Genomic DNA, 23,680 nt, shown 5'->3' on the forward strand with positions numbered 1-23,680 from the left:
TATCTGTCACTAGATAATGTTTGGAGTTAGGAATTAGTTCATGATCTGAACTCTGGAGTTTGGACTTAGGATTATTATTTTAACTTACCATTTTAACTTATGAGAAGGCTGCTAGTCCTTCATACTTGCTTCAAAGTAATTTAGTGTAAAGCTGTGTCATAGACTGAATTGCTCTGTAAAACCAATAATATGCAAGATCACTGAAGTATTTAGATTTTTTAGCTACTTAGCTAGTTTTAGAAGAGGGAAAGATTGGAGGGGGGCGGGGGGAAGTGGGCTAGAAAACCTGTATTCTGTGTTTGTGCTTATGTATGTATCAGTGCAGTTCTGAAGATGAAATTGAGCTGGGGCAGGAGTAGAAGGGCCAATAACACTACAATACTTTATAAAGTAGCTGTAGAAGCTGAAGGTGGCAAGTTGCACGTAATTTTTTCTGGGAGGAAAATTTTGTAGGTAGTCCCTGACTGCAGTAAATGCTAGGGGGAGAATCTCAAAGTTAACAGTACTTGGAAATGATTTTGGAGCAGGGCAGTTGTAGCCAAGAGCACAGAGGTGGGAAACATAGGATGCTTTGCTTGTATTTTTCGCTTCATCTCTTTTCTCCAGCAAAGAATACCTCTCACTTGCATGATGTTTTTCTGTTAATGGACCTCTTGCCAGTTCCGTATGGGCCAGGTACGGGCCATGAATACTTGAAGAGCATGTGTGTGCATGTATGGGCAAAAGTTTTAAAACCAACAATTTTTTAAAGAAAAATAAGTACCCACCAACCATATACCACTGCCGTATTTTTCACAGAATAATTAACAACTGAGAGATAATAATGTTATCATCAGTATGTGTTATTTGCTTTCTTCATATTTTTATTTTTGTACATAGTTCATTTTACAAATCACATTTTAATTTGATGTATTTGCTATCAGTGTAAACTCAAGGTGAAATCTGAAAATCCACCTGCAGAGTTTATGTCTTAATGGCACATGTAGCAGAATTGGAATTGCTGTGCTCCACTGTAAGGAATTGGCCACCATGGAGTAAAGATCAGCTGAACTCTGTGCGTTAATCAATAGACTTGACAGAAAGATAACCTTGGAATGAATTTTTTTAGGTACCAGGTACTCAACTTTGACTTTATTTCATTTGTAAAAGGCTTCTGCCACATTTTATTTGTTCATTGCAAATGGTTTTGAATTCAGTATAAGTGGGATTTTGGACTAACTATTATAAAAGGCAGTCTTACAAAGGTGAAGCAAATTGTAAGAGGATACTTCTGAATATTTGCTTTTCCTTAATTAAGATGGAAAAAGATATTCTGTTCTTCATACTAAAGCATCTGCAATCTAAGCTTCAGAGCATGAGAAGTCTTTTTTCTTTTAAAGCCATTTACTATAATTGTCTGATTTATTAAGACAACTAAATGTGCACTGGTAATCATGTTTCTCAGCTTTGAAGAACACTACTGAATTTGGAGAAGCATGCCGCCTTAGCAGCTTAAGGTATTGCAGCTATGAAATTTATCTTGACACTTATCTAGGGTAGAATTATGCATCAATGAGCACTTGAAGTCAGGTGATATGGCTGGAGGAAATAGGAGCTAAAGTGTTGACTGCTGTTGTGGAGGGATGGCATCGCTATTTATCCTGACAGGGTTTAGATGAAAATATAGCTGACAATATAGTTTATGTTAAAATAACCTAGTAAAATCTACCCACGGTATTCTGCTGGGGTGGGTGGGAGTGTCTTATAAGATACAAAATCTGGAGTTTTCTCTTCATTTGTAAATGGTCTTTGGTCCACCTGCTTTCTAGATCCATCTTTTAGGTTTTAAATTGAAGAAATGGTCCTCTAAGTTTAATTTTGTTTGATTTCATGGATATGTACTGAGCTACCTTCTCAGGATAGGCCTTTCGTTCTTTCATTGCTTGACCTGATGCTGCCCACTTACCTGTAAGCTCTTTGATCACAAGTGCAAATCCAAAATAGAACAAAACCTTACAAAGCAATTAAACTGTTGCATTGTCGGCATAAGATGATTTTGCAATTTTACCAGAGGTTGAAGTCCTAAACTTTATTCTACTGACGTTTAAATGTTCTCTCAATGTGATGCTGCAGTTTAGCTCAGTTCCTAAATTTAGGTACTACTGAAACTCGTTTCAGTACGGATTTGGATTATTTCTGGGCTCTCGTAACTAGGTTTTTGTAGTTATTACTGTTACTCTCTGAGGGGTGAGGGTGTTCAATGCTAGTTCTGGAAAGAAAAGGCAGGTTACATAATAAAAATTGCTTGTTTGGAGTAAAACTGTAAATTGTGATTTGGCAAGGAGGTTATACATGAAGCCCAGGTATCCCTGTACAGAAACCTCAGATATCTTTATGGATATCAATGTCTGTGAGGGTTATGCGTATGCTGTACTGTCCTCAATATCTGTTTGCAAGTGGAGTTGTTTTAACCATCTTTGATTTCCTTTCTCACCATGACTCAGGAAGTACTGTGTGAAGTAGCAAGTATTAGCAACATTAGCTTAGGTCATGTTAGTCATTTGTCTATTGATAGGTATTTAGCCTCATAATTAATATAAGGTGGTTCTAGTAAGCAAAATCTATGGTGTTAAATCTTTTCCAATGTGCATCTGTGATTGCAGTTAGCATATTGGCTCTTTCAGATGCCTAGAAACACATCTAAGCTATCTGTGGTATCTGTCAGTAGGTTTGCAGGTTAAGCATTTTTCAAGACTGTTCTCTAGATATATGAGGTTCATTGTTGGTGAGTAAAGGGAGACCAACATGAGCATGCTGGAAAAGAGGTCTCTACTGCTTCTAACATTTTTTTAAAACTTGTGTGGAGTTATCATTTCCAAATGTACTGTTACATGGCAGAGACTGTTAGACTAAATTTCTGCTTTGTAAGAGATACCCTACTGTCACTTTTTCTATTCTAGGTAAATTGGCCAAGGCTCAGCAATGTGGAATATACATGGCAGCGCTTAAGTTACGTGTTTTACAGAAATGTAAACTCAGCGTTTGCTTTGTCTATTTTCACTCCTCCTCATCCATGCTGAAGCAGTAACTGAGGAAGAGATCACATCTCTTCCTCATTTTTGTTCTTCAGCTTGGGGATGGCTGGAGGCATGTTGCAGTTGTCAGAGATGTTATGATCACTGTCACCCAAAGGAATATGATAGTAAGTACTATGTATATGTGCCTAGTAACCTTGTGCAATCACATCTTAAAAAAAAAAATAATTAAAAAATCTTCAGTTACCGTGAGGTGGGTTACTCTTCTTTCTAAATATCATGCTTGTAGAGGGAGCCATTATAAGGGAGAAGAGCTTTGGCCAAATGGAACTGGAGGGGATTGTTATAACTTGTTTTTATTTCAAGATAACATCATACAAAATAGATGGCAGTAGAACATACCTGATAATGACTTACAAGGTCACTTAAAGCTGCAAGTAAGGAGAAGTTAATACTTATATTTTGCCAATGGATTATGTTTGTGCAAGCTATCTAGAAATTAAAGTACTCATATTTTTTAGGACCCGAATGAAACAAAATTAATGAATCCACTCTTAATCAAAGACCTCAAGTTGTCTAAGATCCGCATGTCCCCTGCCTACTGTGTTTCTTGGTATTGAGTCAGGTTGTAATGAGTTGTGACATGAGTAGCAGAGACAATAACATCAGTGGTTTTTAAATGCATCTAGAAACATTTTGTTGACATTTAAATGATAAAATGCAAAGAAAAAAGGGAATGACAACTGCATAAAATGAAAACAGGAGTGTTGAAAAACCCATATAGCCAATAATATATGAAAAGCAATGAAATGTTTTTTCAATAACTTGAATTTGGACCTTACGGAAGTATTTTACAAGCAGCTGTAACGTATGGATGATGGCTTCAAAAATAGCTGCAAATTATCTGGAATTGAGATTACTGTGAGACAGGCAATAAAATCTCACTTTCAGCATTGTCAGTAATGCTATTTGTCTGTAGAAGGTTCCTCCTAGGTATGAAAAGGGATAGATGAAATATGGAGTTTTTATTCATATGACTCCATTCTGTGGCTGAATACCTCTATTTTACCTTTTTTTTCCCCCCTTTCACAATCCACAGCACACAGTATACTAAAAAAAAAAAAAAAAAAAAAAGACCCATCTGAGTCAGGTCACTATTTTAAACACAATTTACTTGTCCCATTTAGGCTAAGCGTGGCAATATATGTATGGATAGGCAAACACACTAATATATTCAGGAAAAAGAAAAACAGGAGCGAATTCTGGCTCTGAATTTAACTGGAGAAATATAGACATAAAAAGAGTGTCATTAATCATATACTGGGTTGCATTCATACTTTTTATTTCTCTGGAATGTGGTATGGAGAGAAATGAGACATTAGAGCTTTGTGAATGAGTATTGCGTGAACTAGCCCTTGTGGATGCTGCTTGCCTCTCAGACTCCTCTATCATTTTTGTAATTTCAGAACTGTAGGAATTATTTTTTCTTAAAACAAGTTATTTAAAAATTCTGTCAGTCTTCCATAAGCCCTGTGATTTCAATTGTAAAGAACAAATTTGAACTAGAATCTGGAATGAGCAGACCATTTCCGCATATTTCCCACGTTTTATTCTTCCCAAGTTTGAGTCATTCTGCTCTCGCCTTTAGTCTTTTATTGGTATTTTTGGCAGTGAAGACATTTTCTGGATGTCTTTTTGCCTGATTGCTCTTCTCAACCTGTGATCTGCAATTCATTCCAGCTTATTCTTCAACATCAGAAATCCCTGTGTTTCCATTATTCAGTTTTCTGGTTTTATATATTCCAGCCAAACTTCCTCTCTTTTAAAAATAAATATTTAATATTTATTAGCCTTGGCATAACCGTGCACGTGGAATTTGTGTGTCTAAGCATTCTTCACAAGCATCAGACAAGCATGTGCCTCAGCATGTAAGAAATGAAAGGGAAAATATACATTAAAGTTATTGGGAAGAAAATGGTGATATTGCAGTGGGGTGTGAGAAGCATGTACATAGTTGTCCTGGGTTCAGCTATAGCAGCCATTTTTCTCCTTCTTAGTAGCTGGTGCAGTGCTGTGTTTTTAACTTTCAGCCTGGGAACAACACTGATAACACCGATGTTTTTAGTTGTTGCTAAGTAATGTTTACTCCGACCAAGGACTTTCTCAGTCTCATGCTCTGCCAGGGAGGAGGGGAAGCGGGGAGGAAGCAGAGACAGGACACCTGACCCAAACTAGCCAAAGGGGTATTCCATACCACAGCACGTCATGCCCAGTATATAAACTGGGGGGAGTTACCCGGAAGGCCCAGATCACTGCTCGGGTCAGGCTGGGTATCGGTCGGCGGGTGGTGAGCAGTTGTACCCTCTCCCCTTGTTATTTCCCTTGTCGTTATTATCATTGGTGGTAGCAGTAGTGGTTTTGTGTTATACCTCATACTGGACTGTTCTTATCTCAACCCGTGGGAATTACATTCTTCCGATTCTTCTCCCCATCCCTCCAGGAGCGGGGGGGAAGAAGAAGGGGGGGAGTGAGCGAGCGGCTGTGTGGTTCCGAGCTACTGGCTAGGCTCAAACCACGACAATGGTAAAAATTGAGGGTTCATGGTGGAGGGCCATATTTTTTTAAATCCATTTTTTGTTGGGTACTGAAAGTCTGGGGGGGAGGGTTGTTACAAGAAAATAAGCCTTATTGTTTCTGCTAGTTGTGGGTCAACTTACTCTTTTGGGAGGATTTTTTTTTTTCTTAACACTTTCTTCAGATGATCTCTCTTCTACATTTGGATAGAAGCAAATAAAGCTCAACTGAAATCATAGTGTCAGCAAAAATAACTTTATCTGTCTGTAGAAGTTTCTGCAAGCAGTGATGGTAATTTACAAGTGGAATCTTTCATTTCCTGCAGATCACTGCAACCCTTATCATATTGCCTAAATCCTTTAATTTGCAATGCCTTCCAAGACAGCCAAAAGGTCACTCTCAGGCGCACAAATTTTGCTTTCAGTTGAGGTAGGTGGGGATTTCGTGACAGGCAATTGCTAGCAATATATATGCAAATGCTCTATCTCTCCTTCATTTCTCTACCACTGCATTTCCTATAGGACAAAGTAAGATCAACATTTATTATTGTCTTGGCCCTTACTATAAATATTTCTCTTCACACAGTGTTTCAAAGTCCTTGGTCTACCAACTAAATCCCAACATGGATATTAAATTCATATTTCTTTGTCTATCTGGTAAGAATTTGACTGGTTTCGCGATAATGATTTTTGTCTGCTTCTGCATATTTTTTCTCTCAGGAAATTTCAAATCTTGCTCATGTTGTTTAATGAGCTGGCTGGTCAAACATCTGATGCCCCAGTGGGAACTTTCAAAGTCACTGAACACATTTTTAGTTAAATCTAGCTGACATTTCTGTCTGTTTGATTTAATGTATGATTTTCATAGTTAGATTACCAATCAGATGGAGCATAGTACAATCATTCCTCTGCTCTATATACATGCATTCATCCTGCAGAGAAGTTGGGGGTTTTTGCTGTTGGTCCACATGGCAAGACTGGTTTTGGATTTTGCTGGCATTTGGGAAGACTTTAAAAGTCAATTTTTATTAGAAATAAAAAATTTGAATCTGTAATGAAAATTCTGAGTGCAGAATGAGTCTTTGATACTTAATTTTCAGCCTATTTCAGATGCAGTGCTTCTCTCTTTTGTTATGATCTGGTAGAACTAGGCTATTACAAAGCATGAAATATTTGATGTAATGTTATGCATGCTACATTGTCTGTCAGTTAAATGCTAAAGTCCTAAAAACAAATTTGGACGTTTATCCATATTGTTTATGTTTCATTCTATTTAAAGATCTTAAAATATTTACCATCTGCATGCTTCATACCCTTGCTGTGAATCATACAAGTATTGATGATAAGACTTTTGAACAATTATTAATGAATTTTTTAGTGAGAATCAAATAGTTTTTGCTTCTCATGGAAGATCAGCCTTCCTCCTACTTTTGGCCAGAAAGCACCTCTCTTTATGCTGAGAGTAAAAAAAAAAAACAACAGCACCACTAAAAAGTCCACATATTTAAGCATATTCTTCATCTGTTTTGTTTCTTTTGGGGGCCAGTGCTTGCAAGCCCAAAATTTTTGGGGATGTTGCCTTCCCTGCTCCCCTTCTGTGTCTTTATCAGGAAGTAAGTAAACTGATAAACATTCTCAAGAGGGGGCAGTCTGTAGATCTGTCTTTTGGCTGGCAGCAATAATACCCCAAAATGTCATATATAGGTGTGCCCTGTGCACTGAGTTAAACCAATGATACCCCCTAGAAAACTATACTAAACCTGATGTGAGTTTTGGTAACTATACAGAGGTGTCTTTTAAGTTTATGTGCTTAATTTATATCATAACAGTTCAATCCTTCCTCTCCTATCTCCCAATAAACAAATCATTTTGCTGCAAGGGGAGAGTGCTTCCTGGTCATGTGATTGCCAAATGAAATACAAATCGCCTCGTCTCTAGTTTCTGACATATACTGGGGACAAAGATCCTTGTTGTTGTCTTACCCAGTAACAGATTGTTGAGGTGACAGTATTTCCATACAGAAGGTGCCTGAAAAATTAGCTGCTTCTAATTTATTCTTGCTTTTCCTACAGTAAAAAACAAACAAAAAACCAAAAACAATCAAACAAAAAAAAAAAAACCCCAAAACGACACTTTGAAGGGTGAAGGAAAAAAATAACGTTTGTTTCCTCCTTAAAAATGTAGTTTGTTTATTCTGTTTAGGAAGAAAAAAAAAAAAGCCAGAAAGCAGGGACAAAGTATTCTTACACTTTTGTTATTCTTAAAACAGTATTAAGTTAGGGAATAAAAATTTTAAAACATTGGATTGATTTTAACACCCACCCCCCTTTTTTCCTTTTGTTGTATGTGCAATAAATTTTTGGCACATGGTGAGGCAGAGGGAGAATCCTGTAATTTTGATGCCTTAATCCCAGAGCTGTCATTCAAGAGAGACATGAACTGACAGAGGGCACGTCTGCAATCAGTTTATTTCAGTGAGGTTTTTGAGTACAGCATGTTGAAATTAGCCTAAGATTACAGGTGGAGAGGGGAGAGAAGTGAGTTTTCTAGGATGTCATTATTGAATCCATTGGGGGAAAAAAGAAATAAAAAAAAAAAAAATAAAAGAACCAAACCAGAAAACATGGGGTGGATCTTCATCACGTTATTCAACACCTTAGAGTAAGTAAAACTGTTGTCACGAAGCACTTTCCAAGCTGTTTTGCAGAATTCGTCGCTGGCGTGCAGCCAGCTTGCTCTAGCTACCAGTGTTCTGTTGTGTAGGAAGGGAGCCTGAAATAGCCTATCTCCCTCCCTCAGGGTGCTTTAACAGTTTCTCACAGGACAGAAACTAGTGTTAAAGTAGCTTTGTGACTGCTTTTAGTGTATGCTTTTACAGGTAGTAGAGTACAAAGTTGTTTTCAAACGCAGTGCTGCTACCTCCTTCCAGGGAATACTCCGTGAAGTTTTGGCTGTATGTGAGGATCCAAGGCAAGATGATTTGCTGATGTCTCACATGTCACCATTAAGCCCAGTTGAGTAAGCTAAAAATGCTGTCTTGGTCAATTTGCTCCAGCAGTAGTAGTATCATAATATGTATTCATTCAGTAGCCTGTGATAAAATGAACATGCCCTTAGAATTAGAAACAGACAGTCTGGCTCCCAGTCATTTGATCTGCTCACAAGCACAGTCTGTGCTTGGTTTATAAATCAAATCAAAATATCCTGATGGTAAATAACAAATATATTTATGAGATGGATCTGAGGAAAAAAAAGTTGGGCAAAAGATTCTGAGGTTTGCTTTCATTTAAAGGTGAAGCAGAGTTCCACTGGGAGGTTTAGCAGCAACTTGATATGATTTAGACAGTGATCTATCTGAAGAAAGATTAATGTTAATTAAAGTGGCATTGGAGAACTTCAGCAGATGACAGCAGCCAAGCTGGCTAGAAGCTATTTTTAGAAAATTGACTTCACTGCATTCAGTATGACTCATTAATTAAGTTAACAGATGAATCAATAGCTCAGCTTCTTATGGCAGTCACTGAATGTGGAACCGTATATAAAGAGTATGTTCATATATTTAGTCAGAATTCAAATTGTAAAAGCTGACCAGTATTGATTCAGTCCAAGTGCACAAGTGTCTTGCGCATGATTTATCTATTCAGTAATAATCCAGTGGATCCATTGGCACAGGCATATATACAGGGGCAGGGGGAAGACCAGTCAGAAGCCCAACTTGCAACTATATGGAAAATAATACTGTGATGATTTTAACCTCATATCAAGAATAAATGTTTTATAAATGAGAAATTCAGTTTCTCTTTTAGGTAGATTATTGAAACATACAGCAAACAGGTAATAAAAGGATAATTTATTAAAAATTTGATAGTTTATTGTTATAACAGAGTTGTAATCTATTTCTCTTGATGTTTTGTCCTCTCAAGTTCTCTTCCCGTTAGGGCGATGGTTCATTGTTTCTTGCCTCCATCTGAGCACAGTTCTTCTTGGTTTTTAACTTTCCATTACTTGGATGAAGTTCAAGTTTCTCTCTTCAGCGGTACTCTGCTTTAATTTGTGAAATAGTAAAGCTTCCATCTGTTCCAATACAACTGTATTGGCCTCGCTTCAGTTTATTTCCTGTATTTTGCTAATTTCTTAGGTTGCTATAGAAACCTTACTTTCCACATTCTCCTCAATCCTTTTTGTGAACTTCCACCAAACCGAGTCTGTGCATTGTATGTCAACCTGAGATGCACTTGTTTCCCTAAAAAAGACACAGTTTCTATTGTTTCACAAACTCCTGTGCAGATAGTTACATGAGATTTATTAGTTCCTAACTATTTTTATGGATTTTTCGATCTTATCTTTTCTGATTCTCTCCTCAAATACCATCACCAATTGTGCCCAATATGAGGTGTGGTTCTTCATTTTTATTATGTCAGCTCTAATTTCTACATCCAGGAGTAATTTCATTTCTCTCCTGCAAAGGGATTAAAGAACTGGAGTGTCAGTATTACATGCAGTGTATGATACAAACCTGATGAGACTGCTGTCTATTGAAATTTTTATATAAATTGCATAACCTTTCAGAGATTTTCTGTAACATATGCACGTGTGAAAAAATAAAGCTAACTAGTATTTAAAATAATTCCATTATTTAATAATGCAATGTTGTATTTAGCTTTGCTCTTGGTTGTGTGTTTGTTCTGAAGAGAAAATGCCATTTATATTGTAGAATGCTGATTGTTGTGTTGTTCAACTAGAGAAAAATATAATAAAATCTATAGTAAAACTGAAACGTGCGAAAGACAAAGAGTGAATCTGCACAAGAATTACGTCCCTAGTGAATTGAATTCTGGCCCTTCTACCATGTTCTTGCTGCATTACATTTTAGTGTACAAAGCCCACAGTAGTTAATGTGTCCTCATGCCAGCTGGTCCTTTGCTTTTCTGATTGAGTGTAATTACTTCTTGAAACACTGTGATCAAAAAAGCTGGTGTAAAATTTTCTAACAAAACCAACCAGCAGAGAGAGGTTACTCCCAAGAAAATGAAAAAACATATGCCACATGCAAGTCCTCTGTCACTCTCTCTTTCAAAACTGTGGATTTGTAGTAATTGACATTTTACTTTAAAATGTGCTACCATTTGGACTGCAACTTGGCAGACTTAGAGTATGCTAAGCTCTTGACAGAGAACTTTGCAGAAGTATTTGCAGAAAATGATGTTAATTAATGGTTTAAGCAAGCCAGATGAGTTTACTGAGTCAATTATTTTGATTTTTAGGGGTTTTTTTTCCTGTGTATTCCAAGAAAGTGCTTAATAGTTGTGCTGAGAGTTGACAGTAAAGAAATCCGCTAGGTGGAATTCTGTGCTAGTGGAGTGCTGGCAGCAGAGACTCTGTCATCCCCTTCTGCTGGAGGATAGAAAGTCAATGAAGTTATTTTTTTGGGTACTCCAGAGTATGGGCAGGAATGGATCTAAAAGTACTAAATAAAAAATATTTTCTAATAGACCTAAGGACTAATAGACCAAAAGGACTGGTCATGTGCAATAAAAATGTGTGCTGATCTGAGCCATTCCTTGTCACGAAATGATGAAGCAGTCTTTCGTAATGAAGTGAAACCAGTTTCTTGTAGCTATCTGGCAACACCATTTGCACAAAGGTCAGGCACAGTGAAGACTAAAAGCTCATGTTTGTACTTGCACTGGCAAACGAAAGCTTCACTTCTCTCCCAACTTTCAACTCCATTGATGATAAGCAGCCATAGAAGTTGCAGATGAAAGAAGAGAGAGTCATTACTGCACTCTAGTTGTTCATCATGAATTTGAATGCCGTGATGTGGACCCTGTCTCTACCTCAGAAATCTTAGTTGATATTACTTGGAGCAGTGATGGACTTCAGACTTAGCTTTTACTATGCAGACTTCATCTTCTGTCTAAAGCCTTCAAACCATCCATTTCTGAGTGACTTACTTGTAGAGATACAGAAAGGCAGGACTTATGAGGAAAATCTTAATGTGCATTCTGTGTTACTCTCTTCTCCCCTATTTAGGTTGAGTAAACAATATGTGTAATAATGTCAAGATTGAATGTAAGGAAATACATTAGTGTAGAAATGCTGACAATGGGAAGCAAAAATTCCAATAATAGGCTGATAATACAAATGCACATTTGATAGCTGTCTGCTGCTTTAGTTTCTTACATGATTTCCATTTCCTTAGGACCTGGAAGATGACTGGTGTTGCTAGAGCCAGCAGGGAGGTCATTAGTGCAGTTATATTTTTAGGTCTGAGTTGTCACTATCAATCATACTGCTTCATGAAATAGAAGAAGCCATGACTGCATGTCTCTGGGGAAAATGTACTATTTACCACAATTTGTAGTACATGCTATTCATGCATCCTCAGCCTGTGAACTATTCTTTACCATAAAATTTTGCAGGATGTAGACAAGTAAGTTCAATGTGGAACAAACCCCACTTCTTCTACATCAGTGCCAACTATTGCACATCACCTGCTTTTTATTACCAATCATGAACAACAGAGACTTTTCAAACATGGAAGCCATAGAGTCTGTGTGGATTGTGAGTTCTGTACACAGATGTCTAATTAAAAAAAATCAACTAATAAAATTGCATTTGGGTGCATTTAAGACTGTAGCAGCTTAATGAAATACTGAGCACAAAGCATATCAGGTTTCAAAGACTTAAACTCATCTTAGACAACAAACAAGAAGTCGTAGAGTATGATGATTGATGGCCGTTAATATAAAGAGTAACATCCTGGTGATGGTAGTCCTGCTTGGTTGACCTCATTCTTATCTTTCAGGCTAGTAAAAGACACCTTGTTTCTAATGTTTATGTTAGTTACATGAGGATTTTTCTTTGGATAAAGAAAGGAAAGGGTTTTTTTGCTGTTTTGGGGCTTAGTAGATTTTACCTCTAAACTGGTAGGAGAGATATTTGTATTTTGTAGCAAGTAATGACACCGTTAACATGCTGTGCTTTGCATTACTGATTTTGAGAACATTTTTGTTCTGATTTCAGAGAATATCTTTTTTTTCTCCTGATTTCAGGTTGGGTGGGACTATATCTGCATACAAGATAGTGCCAGACGAAATAGAAGAAATCAAGGTACAGTATTAGTGCCTTTCAACATTTAATTTCTTTGCTTGGAGAATTATAGAAATGTCATATTAAAAAGCCATGTTATTTCTTGCTTTGAAGTGTATCATGGGGGGGGAAGTGTCTAAAGTAAAATTGTTAGACCCATATTTAGGTATCTAAAATAGAATTTTTATTGTTTTTACAAGTACAGTTTACCTTCAGCTTAAGTTGACTTCAGTAGGGTTTGTTTGATGCCAAAAACTTGTGTAACTGAACATATTTCTGACAGCTGCAGGATTAATGTGAACATTGAGTTATATTTTCATAACAGAAAATAAATATAAACGTAGTGTCCTTTTGCTTTTTTTTGCAGTATTATCTGTCTTAAAAAGCAGATAATATGAAGTCATTGGTACTCAAAATCATTAAAAGCTCTTTAATTTTTGGGGAGTGACCACAACAAGTGCTGAGGTTTATCTCCAATGCAGTGTACATTATAAAAAACCTCACTTTACCTAAGTCCACTCATGGAAAGTACTTCAGCAATTTGTGTCAATTTTGTTCTTCAGTGGAGTAAAAGATGGGTACTAGGTGGGAATTTGGCCTAGGTCTGGCAGTGTGGTCTGTGTAGCTGGTTCTTTGGTTGGTAGTCAATCAGTCTGACATATTGCTTGCTCATTAAGATTGATTACTTAATCCATTGTGCTGTTTCTTGGACTCATTTTCTGCTGTGCAAAAGGAGATGAGTAGTTTAAAATCTAGTAAAGAGAAGTGGTTGCATAATCATCTGATCTAGATATGACTTCATAGTATGTAAAGTTGTGAGGATTTATTCCTCCTCCATTAATGTCAAACTCGCTGTAAGAAAATACAGTGACTGGCCGTATCTGCATCAATCAAAGTTATCACTCTGTTTTGATCACAATTTATTTCTCTCTTCTGAGATTCATGGACTCCTAAAGTACCAAGAGGAGCACAATTTATTAGGATAGATACAATCTTTCGTCTTTGGTATTAGAAAGAAAGAAAGAAAAAAGGTTTTCAGAACTACTTTGTATTATGCATTATTTTCATGATGTTCAGAGAACTGCACCAAAGCTATAAAACCAAAAACTACAAAAACTGTAAACCGTAATCTTTCTTCTTTAATATAAAAAATCCATACCCACTGACATTTTGCTAATGTTGAAGATGGAGAATAGGAAGGTGATATTTTTGGCTTTATGGTGCAAACTGAGTTCAGTGAACAAAGGAAAATGGAATGCTGGGAAATAAATAATAATTTTATTTTTAAGAAATTACTGTATTAGGCAAGATCACTAGTCACAGGAATGTGGTTTCCTCCATCTTGTCCCCTCCCCACAGCTGCTAAAGAAGCCTGTTCTGAATTTTCAGCTCGCTCTTACTCAGCTGGTGTTTAGGTGCTTGAGATACAGCAAAAGGTGGGTTTCTCATTGATCTCAGTTGTGCCAGCATGTAAGTGTGGAAGGAGGATCATATTTTCTAAGTCAGAGCTATTCCAAGTGTTCAGAAAAAATCTCTTTTGCTTGTTTCTGGTAGCTATCTTGTCTTGTTCAGGTAATGGGTTTTCTAGATTGTGACTGAAGTCAGCCCATCTCTCACACCTTAAATGATTGAATATCTGAAGCTGCAATAAAATAGGTGTTATTCATATGAAATAAGGCATGACTGGAAGACGCTAAGACACACTAGCAGTGAATATAATGAACAAATCTATATCAAATATGGAAAAGTATTGTATTGTATATATGTATTTCGAACAGTAGTTGGCAAACAGGGAGACTGAGTATTCTTGCAGTAAATATAGGAGGTGTCTTAACTTCTGAAAGGTTCTCCAAGCACATTTGAGTAGAAAAAGGAGAAAGGAGGAAATAAAAGAGAAAGCAAATTATGTTATTGGAATGTTACTTGTAAAGAGGACAGAATCTTCAATGCACAAAAGTTCGGTTATTTTGCCTCACAACTATCCCTTCCCTATTTAAACATGAAATACTACGGGGTTTAATTTGACAAATATGCAAGAAGAACAGCTCCATTTTTAATACCCGATTTAACTTGACAGGCTGCTGAATGATATTCACAGGAGTTGGAATATCCATGTTTTCCAATAGTCCTTACAAAGTAAACTGCTGTCTTAAATGGCAAAGGAGTGTACTTTATCAGGCAGAGAGCAATAATTTCTATGACAAATAAGTAAAGAAGTCTCTGAGAGCGTTTGCATATATTCTAGAAGAGGTGGTAGATTAACCTCCTTTACAGCTCACAATAATTTGTAAGGAAAACAGATGTATTGATTTTGTTAATTCACGTAATTACATCTTAGGTAGAACATCATTGTAAAGAGACTATATCTCTGAGTTTATGAAAGAGGAAAAACTCTGTAAGCCTTAATATACCTGCTGGTTGAAAAACATCTTTAGAAGATTAATGAAATGCATGTTTCTAAATATATATATATATATGAGAAATTTTTTGTCCATATTGCAGTTCTCAGCAAATTTTAACATGTCTTTATATTGTTTCCATTCTGGAGTGTTTAGAATATATTTATCCTTGCATGTGAGTGTGATTTTACTATGTGTACACATGTATTGTGAGATCATATACGAGTTATGTATCTACAATATAGCCTGTGCAAAAGTGTATCTATTTCTTTGAATGAGTGTATATGGTGAGAGTTGTGTGTAATTAAAGCAGTGCATCCCACTTACCAAAGCTAAGTAGTGTTGGGCGTGCTTATAGGTATATGTATTAGGAGTATTTATGGTAGAAGTAATAGCACGTACCCTAACTACTCTCCTCCATGTTACCGAGGTGTTGTGGTTTAACCAGGACACAAGTTTAGGAAGAATTGTATAGAACCCATCACCACTACAGTTCTTCAGCATCTATATGCGTCTGAAATGGAGTGGGATGTAACTTCTCTTCCCTAGATTTTTGTCAGAGTTGCTTAGGTTCCCAAAGTGTGAGTGCTCAACAGGTAACCATATGAAGATACCATCAAATTTCAGGTTTCCTCCCTGAAAACTTTTCTAGAAGGTAGAAATATCTTCTATCACAGGGTCTTCAGGACCAATGCTTCAATAAGAGAAGCTTTTAGAGGAGGAAAAACAGTGAATGCCTAAATGGATGTGCTGCCATCTGCATTCCTGTCATTTTTCTACACCAGTTAAAGGAATGGCACCTTGTTTTCAGTACCTTCTGGTTTTAACAAACTGCAGGAACTGATGAAGACAGTAAATATAGTAATTACAGCATATTTTGAGAAAGTGTCACTCTTTCAACATTCTCTAGACTTTTGATCTCATCAGAATTATTCATCTTGTAAGCAAGGAGCTTTTCAAACTTGCAAAAACACATTGACAGATTTCAGCCTTGTTCCTTGTCCCCCGTAGTAGTATGTTGTGCCTAAAGAAAAGGTCTTCCAAGCCATATAATTTCATGGACATAGGGACTGGTGAGCATATCAGGCAGCACTGGTTTTGAAGAATATTTTGGTTGGAAATTAAAGCAATTGCATTTGAGAGGAAAATAATAGTAGTAAACTTAACATTTCTTTATTTTCAGGTAATGACATTTATTACAAAATACGATTTCATTTGCAACGTGGAGTTTGCCTCAAGAGTAAAGAGCCATTTATGACCGTTACTGATGAGGGAAAGTTTGTGTGATGTGCCTGTAGATAGTTTTATATGTCAACACTCGCATGTTATGGTTTATAATACCATGAGAGATGGTCTTTTTTGATTGCAGTATTCTGTCACTACAAAGCAAATACGCTGTGAAGGACTGTTATGCTAGAGGAAAACTCGGTGAATGAGAAGGCCACTCATTAACAGATTTCTAGAAAAATACTTGGCTGGCTAGGATTTGGAAGTGAACAGCAGAAGGGAATGTAATTGGAGGGGGATGGTTTTGGTTTTTGTTTATTTGTTTGTTTTGGGTGGCTTGGTTTTAGCTTTGCGGCTTGTTGGTTTTTGGTTTTTTGGGTTTTTTCTAAGTGCTTTCCCATATGCTTTTCATGTAGGCATATGCATGCATTTCATAATCTCAGGATAAGAAATGAATTTGGGAAGAGGTGTTCAATTCATAAAAGTGATATGCACAAGAACAGCATTGCCATTGTATTTCATTCTTGTAATACTTGTGGTATGAGACAGATACAGACACTCCGGTGTAGAGAACAAGGTTAAGTGGTTGCTTCCTCTGGTAGTTAATTTTAAGAAATCTAGTTAGAAATTTTTCTTAGAACTGGTTGTAAATTTGTAATTTACATGTAAAGCAGTTCTAGAGGAAGGTGGGAATTTTCTTTAGTTCCATTATCCACCCTTTCACACAGAGACATACTTCATGCTCCTCAAACACCTTTAATTCTTCTATAGTTAGTTGCTCTTTAAATGAAAGCACATATGCATTAAAGGCTACATTTAAAACTACAGACCTTTTCCCCTGAATAATGATAGCTCTCTTTTTTTTCTTTAGAAGTATGTGTTCACTTACTAGTTTAACATTAAGATCCTTTTCATGAATGGCTCTCATGCGTTCCTCTCAGACTGTCTTCAGTCTGTGAGGCAACAGACTGGTGATAAAGATTCAAGAGTAGAAAGTTTATTAAAAAATGTGTGAGAGGGGGAATTAGCCAGAAGGGAAGTGAGGAACTCTGTGTCTTCTTAGAGGGCAGTTGCTCTAGGTGACTTAGGAATTAATGAGATTTTAACTTTTCCATGCAATCGTATTTAGGAATATCTAATGAATGAAGTAAGCTGATTTCAGTATCAGCTGCATTTCAGAGGAAAGCTGGACTCTCTGCCATTAAAAATATGCATCTTTGAAATGATTACAAATTATTTCAGTCTATTCAGAGACTTTCTCAGAAATCTTCTCCAAGTTATAGACCTTGTGGTGTCATATACCTACATAATACTGTATGCCAGAATCTGTTATTTATGCCAGTAGGAGTAGCTGATGAAACTTGTGCAACCTCTGTGTGCAGCCAAGAGACACTGGCCTTGATCCTTCAAAGCATTTTCATGTTTATCAATGTGTGGAAAAAATAAGTAGCAATTTGTCAACAAGTGCCTGTAATCATAAAAACATGACTGAAAGAAAGGTAGTCATTATTAGTGTGGTGGATAGTCCATAAGAACAGAATTGTGGTTCAAAATATTTGGACTTCACAAGACTGGCTTTGTATCTCAAGAGCTGGTGTTAGGGCATTTAAATATTTTTGCATCTTCTGTAGAATCAACAACACATTACATAAACAAGGAGATGTGCTGTTATCCAGTTTTGCATAGGACTTTAAGTCCTGAATCTGGTTTATTTCATCATTGTATTGATGTTCATCTGCTAAGTGTATGAGCATTTGCTGAGGATCTTCACAAAAAGTTTCCCCAAGGTTTTTAATGGGAGGCATCACAATTTGGTGAATACAGTCTGTATCTGTTTGGATCCAGCACGAACAAAAAATAGATTTTCTTCCAGTGACCTTTGAGAATAAGAGTTTTTTGAAGAGGCTCAAGCTGTTTAAAGTATGCAGTCCCACCAATCCCATCATTGGAAATGTAAAACACCAAGAAGCTTTTACTACTTACCTTGCAGGAAGAACAATTCTGGTTCTTGTTTTTTCTGACAGTGTTTTCCTTCTTCTACGTCTTAGGTTAGAATTACTAACTCATGGCACAAGAGCTCTTACTGAGTAGCATGACATAAAAAGATATTATCAATTGAATGTCTAATGTGTAGAATCTCCATAGACTCCAAAGCTTACAGATAGAAGTTGAAAAAGATTTAAAGGCAATATATGATGGTCATGTGTTCTTCCATGATTAGATTACTAGTCCTGCTGGACTGTGTGCTGGCTAAAACTGAGGGCTTGTCTTTTAACATGCACTCAGAGTCCGACTCTCCAGTAGACAGCTTCATTGTGCTCCTGCAGCCAGGAAAAGGTGTTTTCTAAAATGATTTGAGGTGTCCCAACAAGTAACAAAAAAGAGATGCTATTCTGAGATCTCAATTTAGTGTATGAGATCCCTGATGAACTTTCAGATTTGGATCTTCTACTTGGTTCTCAGGTTTCCATAAAGGAGACTTTCTCAAGAATCCAGCTCAGACAATTGAGAAGTGGGGCATGTTACATTAGAACAACTTTACGTGTCATCATATTTCTCTTTAATTAAAGTTTTCCTGATGTATGCACAGATTTCTTCACAAGTTAATTTCTAAATTCTGTATTAGCATAGTCAATCACTGATTAGTATTCTTTTTAAGCTATGTATGGCTCACAAAAAAAGTAAATTACATTGTTTAGATGACAGAAAGAACTTTTGAGTTTTTACTTGCTGTGTTAATCCTTAAGTGGTCTTACAGGCTGTTGTTGTTTCCATGCTGGAGAGTATGAAAAGTTTGTGTGACAGATGATGTGCCAAAACTGAGAAAAGCATTATATGAAACAAAAAATTACTTTGCTTTGTTTGTCTGTGTGTATGCATTCATGCTGTAAGCATATATATACAGTCAGTTATGCTAGAGATTTACACCCCTTGCAGTACTGGTAGTGTGCCCATAGCTCTTTCTCCTCCCATGTCATGCATTTGTGCTCCATTCTTTTAGTTCTTGTCAATAGCTGAATATTTATATTATATTGCATCATGGTATATTGCTTCTACTTGACTGTGATTTCTTTATCTGTTGTGTTACATCAGTTTTTCTTCTCATTAGCATTCTCAGTGCTTTGTTTTTTAAGTCTAACCTTTTTTCTGGAAAGCACAGTCTATATTACACTGGTTCTGGCGTAGAATCTAGGTTTTCAGTGCCAAGCCTGACTGTACAAGCCTGACCCACTGTCCAGGCATACTATCACACCAGTGAAATATGAGTGTTTTGTAAGGATGACTTTTCTATTGTGGGATTTTTTCCTCCACCTATGAAGCCAGTAGTTATTGTAGATACCTGTTTGGACTCTCACAGTGTTCTGCTCTGAAAGGTTTGAGACTCTTCTCTTGAGAGGACATGCTATAGCTATTGCTATCTCAAGTTTTTGTATAGAAACTCTTAAGGGAGTACTCATTGAAGGAGCTTTTCATCTGTTTCGCTCATCTGTGGATGATGGATACTCAGTGCAATCACAGACCTCTCAACCAAAAAAAAAAAAAAATCTGTACAAAAAGAATGTAAAGTGAGAGATGCCTGAAGTATCTATCGCTGTTCCCTGATTATTGGACAACAGGATTCAGCCCTGTCCTTGTGGATGTTCCCTGACATTTGATAGGATTTTTTTTAGGCCCAGGCAGTTGCTGCCATTACCAGTATTACATAGTCCATTTTCCTTTCTGCCTTCTGATTGTCTCTATTATTTTGATAGATGTGCATGATGTAAACCAAGCAACTTGGTTGGGAGAAGCTGAGCGTATGCTCTTTTTGGCATCTGGCTCTGAAGAGGCCAGTTGACTTTTCTAGTTTGGAAGAGACACTAGCAAGTACCTGAGGGTGGCCCAAATTTCTTTATTTCTGGTAGTGATCAAACTCTGATCAATATTAGGACTGCTGAGTGCATCGCAAGCACTTCTGCTTTTCTGGCAAGGACATCAAATGCCTAGATCATCCTGATGAAAAGTATATTCATTAACTTTCCACATGAGAATAGGAGTTGTCATTTCTTGTTTTCCTGCTGTCTTCCGTCTTATGTTTCATAGGCTCTGTGGCCTCAGACATCGCATGGCTCCAGAAATGACAGAGGAGACCACCTCACCAAGCTACCTTTCTCTTACTAACTGTCTTGAATATAGAAGATGATGAAGCATTGTTATTAATTCCTATTCTAATGTGAGAAGGATTTAAACTAATGCATTTTCTATTTTATTTTGAAACTTGGTCTTACAAACGTACAAAAGAAATTTAGCCTGTGTTTTGCAGATCGTGGAATATTGCAGCATGGGGAAGGAAAGGGCAGGAAGATTTAAGTTGAAATGCCATGCCAATGACATAAAATCACTTAGGTAATATTATTATGTACTTTCTAAAGCAAAAAAAAAATAGTTCTGTGGTTCTCCTGCAGATAGAGAAGTTTCAGTAGGATTAAAAAAAGAAAAATAGCTGAAAGTTAGTTTACAAGACAAACCAGTATATTGCTAATCTTTCAAGCCTTTCTGGTTACCCAGCATTTAAGCATTATTGGTGCTGTGGCCCTTACGAGGGAAGATTAATGTGTATCAGATTTTTCACAATCACAGTCCTGTTTATCTATTAAATCATTCTTCACTAAGTAAACTAAAAAATAAGCAACAAGAAACTTCAAATCTCATTGTGTTTTCCAGCATAAAAAATATCTTTGCTTCTCTCTGTGGTCATAGTAACCATTTTTCTCTGTTTTCTTCCTGGCTTTCTTCAATTTTCCATTCTGGCAAAATGCATATCTCTGTATTGATAATCACCTGAAAACCTACTTAGTTCTTGGGGCATCTTCTTGCTTGCTCTAACACAGTTCTTGCGGTTTTTCATCTGACCCAGTATACTGGACAATGTTTTCAGTGGCTTCTCACTAGAAAACTCACTTCGGCTGAATGAGAGGACAAAACGTAGCTCAGCCTTATTAAGCAGCAAATAGCTTTTTGGCAACTATATAAGTAAATCAAGTTTATGTAAAAGCCCTAATAATTTTCCATGTGACCTGTTACATTAATTTTTGTTTGGTTATATTTACGCTATCAAAATGTATTTTGGTGACTCACTCTTGAGATCTGTAAAGAAATTTTAATGTTGTCTTATCATAAGTGGTAATGTCATAATTGGTTAGGGGCTTGACTGAGTTTGAGGGAGATCTACAATATGATTTTTTTTTCTTGTGGTAAATAGATTTCTGAATGTTCTTTTTCTGATTGTCAAAATAGATTAACACTGGTACTGTACATATAAGAAGAATGGAGATAAGGTGGGTTTTTTTTTTTCTTTTTTTCTGTAGAACCACCTTCAGGTTCTGCAGCATTTACAGGTAATGTCTTAGTGAATTCTGAAAATTATTATTTGTAGAGAAATTAAGTATAACTGCAAATAAGGACACTGAAATACTGAGTAATTGGGTGACAAACCATCTGATGAAATTCAATGGAAGTAAATGTTAAGTGGTGTATATGGGAGTTGTGAAAAAATCCTAGATTTACAAATAAAATAGGGGTCTCTAACTTGACTTTTGCAATTCAAGAATGAGGTCTGAAAGGTGTGCTAAGGTAGTTACTATTAGCTCAGTGTTCAGGGGCAACTGAAGGGAAAGAAAGAAAAATAAAAAAAAAAAAAGTGTGTGAGGAATTATTAGGAAAGGAACCAAGACCATAAAACAAAACTTTTTCTGTTATGGCAGGACACCAGAGGCTCATACATATAAAATGGTTTGTGAAGGGCTGATCCCCTAATCACCAAAATGGCACAGTAGGGCTGAAAAAGATTGAGTCAGATTACAAAAATTATGTAATTTATAGAAGCACTTCCATATGAGGAACAGATAAAGACACTGAGATAGAAATGTCCACAAGTGGCACATTTGGTTGCATTTCAGCAACATTCCTCCTTATTTCTACTGCACTTCTTAAATTAACTCTCGTGCTTAATTTAGGCAAATTGTAAGACAGCCTCAAGGCACTGAAGCTTTGAATATATGTCTCCTATTAGTTGAGAATCTACTGATTAGGGGGTGGGGGGAAGGAGGGAAGAAAAACAGTAAAAGAATGGAGTTCCTAATAACAGAAAGCATTTGCTTAAAACTGCTGAAGCTGAAACCTTATCTGGTTATAACACAGCAGTTATCTCTCCATCAGAAACTAGCTCAATAGATTGTATTATTCTGACAAAGATTTGTAACTGGTAGACTGCAGATAATTCTGCTAAAATAGTGTAGTTTGTTTTGCTTTCATAATATGTTTTCTCTTTAGATGCTTTTTTATGTTGTCTTAATGGCTTGATTGGAAAAAACACAGTAGGAGAAAACAAAGACTGTACACGCCTCCCCGTGATATGCAAGCTTGTAAACTGTATTAATAGAGTGATGCTTAGTACTTAATGTGTGATTACACCTAATTAAACTTCTCTGATAATTTTTTTGTGGTGCCCTAATCCTTTAGTTACCCTATCCCATGTAAGGTCCACTATCTAAAACAGAATAGGAAACATGAAATGTTTGTAACAGAAAACCAGCGCAAAACTTCCTTCAAGGAAATATCAAAAGGAAATGATATAAAATAGTATTAACAGGCATGTTGAACTCTGTGGCTAGAGGCATTTTGTTTGCTCAGATGCTTTTTTTTATCAGAGGCACAAGATTCATCTAGATGAGATTTCATGCTGATGAGCTGTATCTGAGCACAGATGTAAAATAGAAGTTTTAAGTGGATTCTATGTTTTATTGAGTATGTTGGGTGAGAGACTTATCTTGTTTCTGACAGTACACAGAGCTGGAATGTTGGCTTATAAAGGCTTCTACAAATAGATGTCTTCTAGCTAAACAAAATCAGAGCAAAGTGTGTGGAGATGAAGTTAAAAATCATAGAATCATAGAATCGTAAGGGTTGGAAAGGACCTTAAGATCATCTAGTTCCAACCCCCCTGCCCATGGCAGGGACACCTTGCCCTAAACCATGTGGCTCAAGGCTCTGTCCAACCTGGCCTTGAACACCGCCAGGGATGGAGCATCCACAACCTCCCTGGGCAACCCATTCCAGTGCTTCACCACCCTCACTGTAAAGAACTTCTTCCTTATATCTAATCTAAACTTCCTCTGTTTAAGTTTGAACCCATTACCCCTTGTCCTACCACTACAGTCCTAAGGAAGAGTCCCTCCCCAGCATCCTTGTAGACCCCCTTCAGATACTGGAAGGCTGCTATGAGGTCACCACGCAGCCTTCTCTTCTCCAGGCTGAACAGCCCCAACTTTCTCAGCCTGTCTTCATATGGGAGGTGCTCCAGCCCTCTTATCATCCTCGTGGCCCTCCTCTGGAC

The 23,680-nt window shown here is 36.9% G+C and overlaps 1 protein-coding gene across 4 annotated transcripts in view; it reads left to right on the plus strand.

The window, feature by feature from the left end:
• Nucleotides 1-23,680, plus strand: part of GPHN (gephyrin) — a 312,212-nt gene that overhangs the window by 104,896 nt on the left and 183,636 nt on the right. For all 4 annotated transcript variants that reach the window (XM_030481574.1, XM_032919854.1, XM_032919855.1 and 1 more), the window contains exon 3: nucleotides 12,643-12,700. In XM_030481574.1, the coding sequence (XP_030337434.1) occupies nucleotides 12,643-12,700 (58 nt within the window). The remainder of the gene's footprint in view (nucleotides 1-12,642; nucleotides 12,701-23,680) is intronic.

This window comes from Strigops habroptila, chromosome 4 (assembly GCF_004027225.2).
Source record: "Strigops habroptila isolate Jane chromosome 4, bStrHab1.2.pri, whole genome shotgun sequence".
NCBI lineage: Eukaryota > Metazoa > Chordata > Aves > Psittaciformes > Psittacidae > Strigops > Strigops habroptila.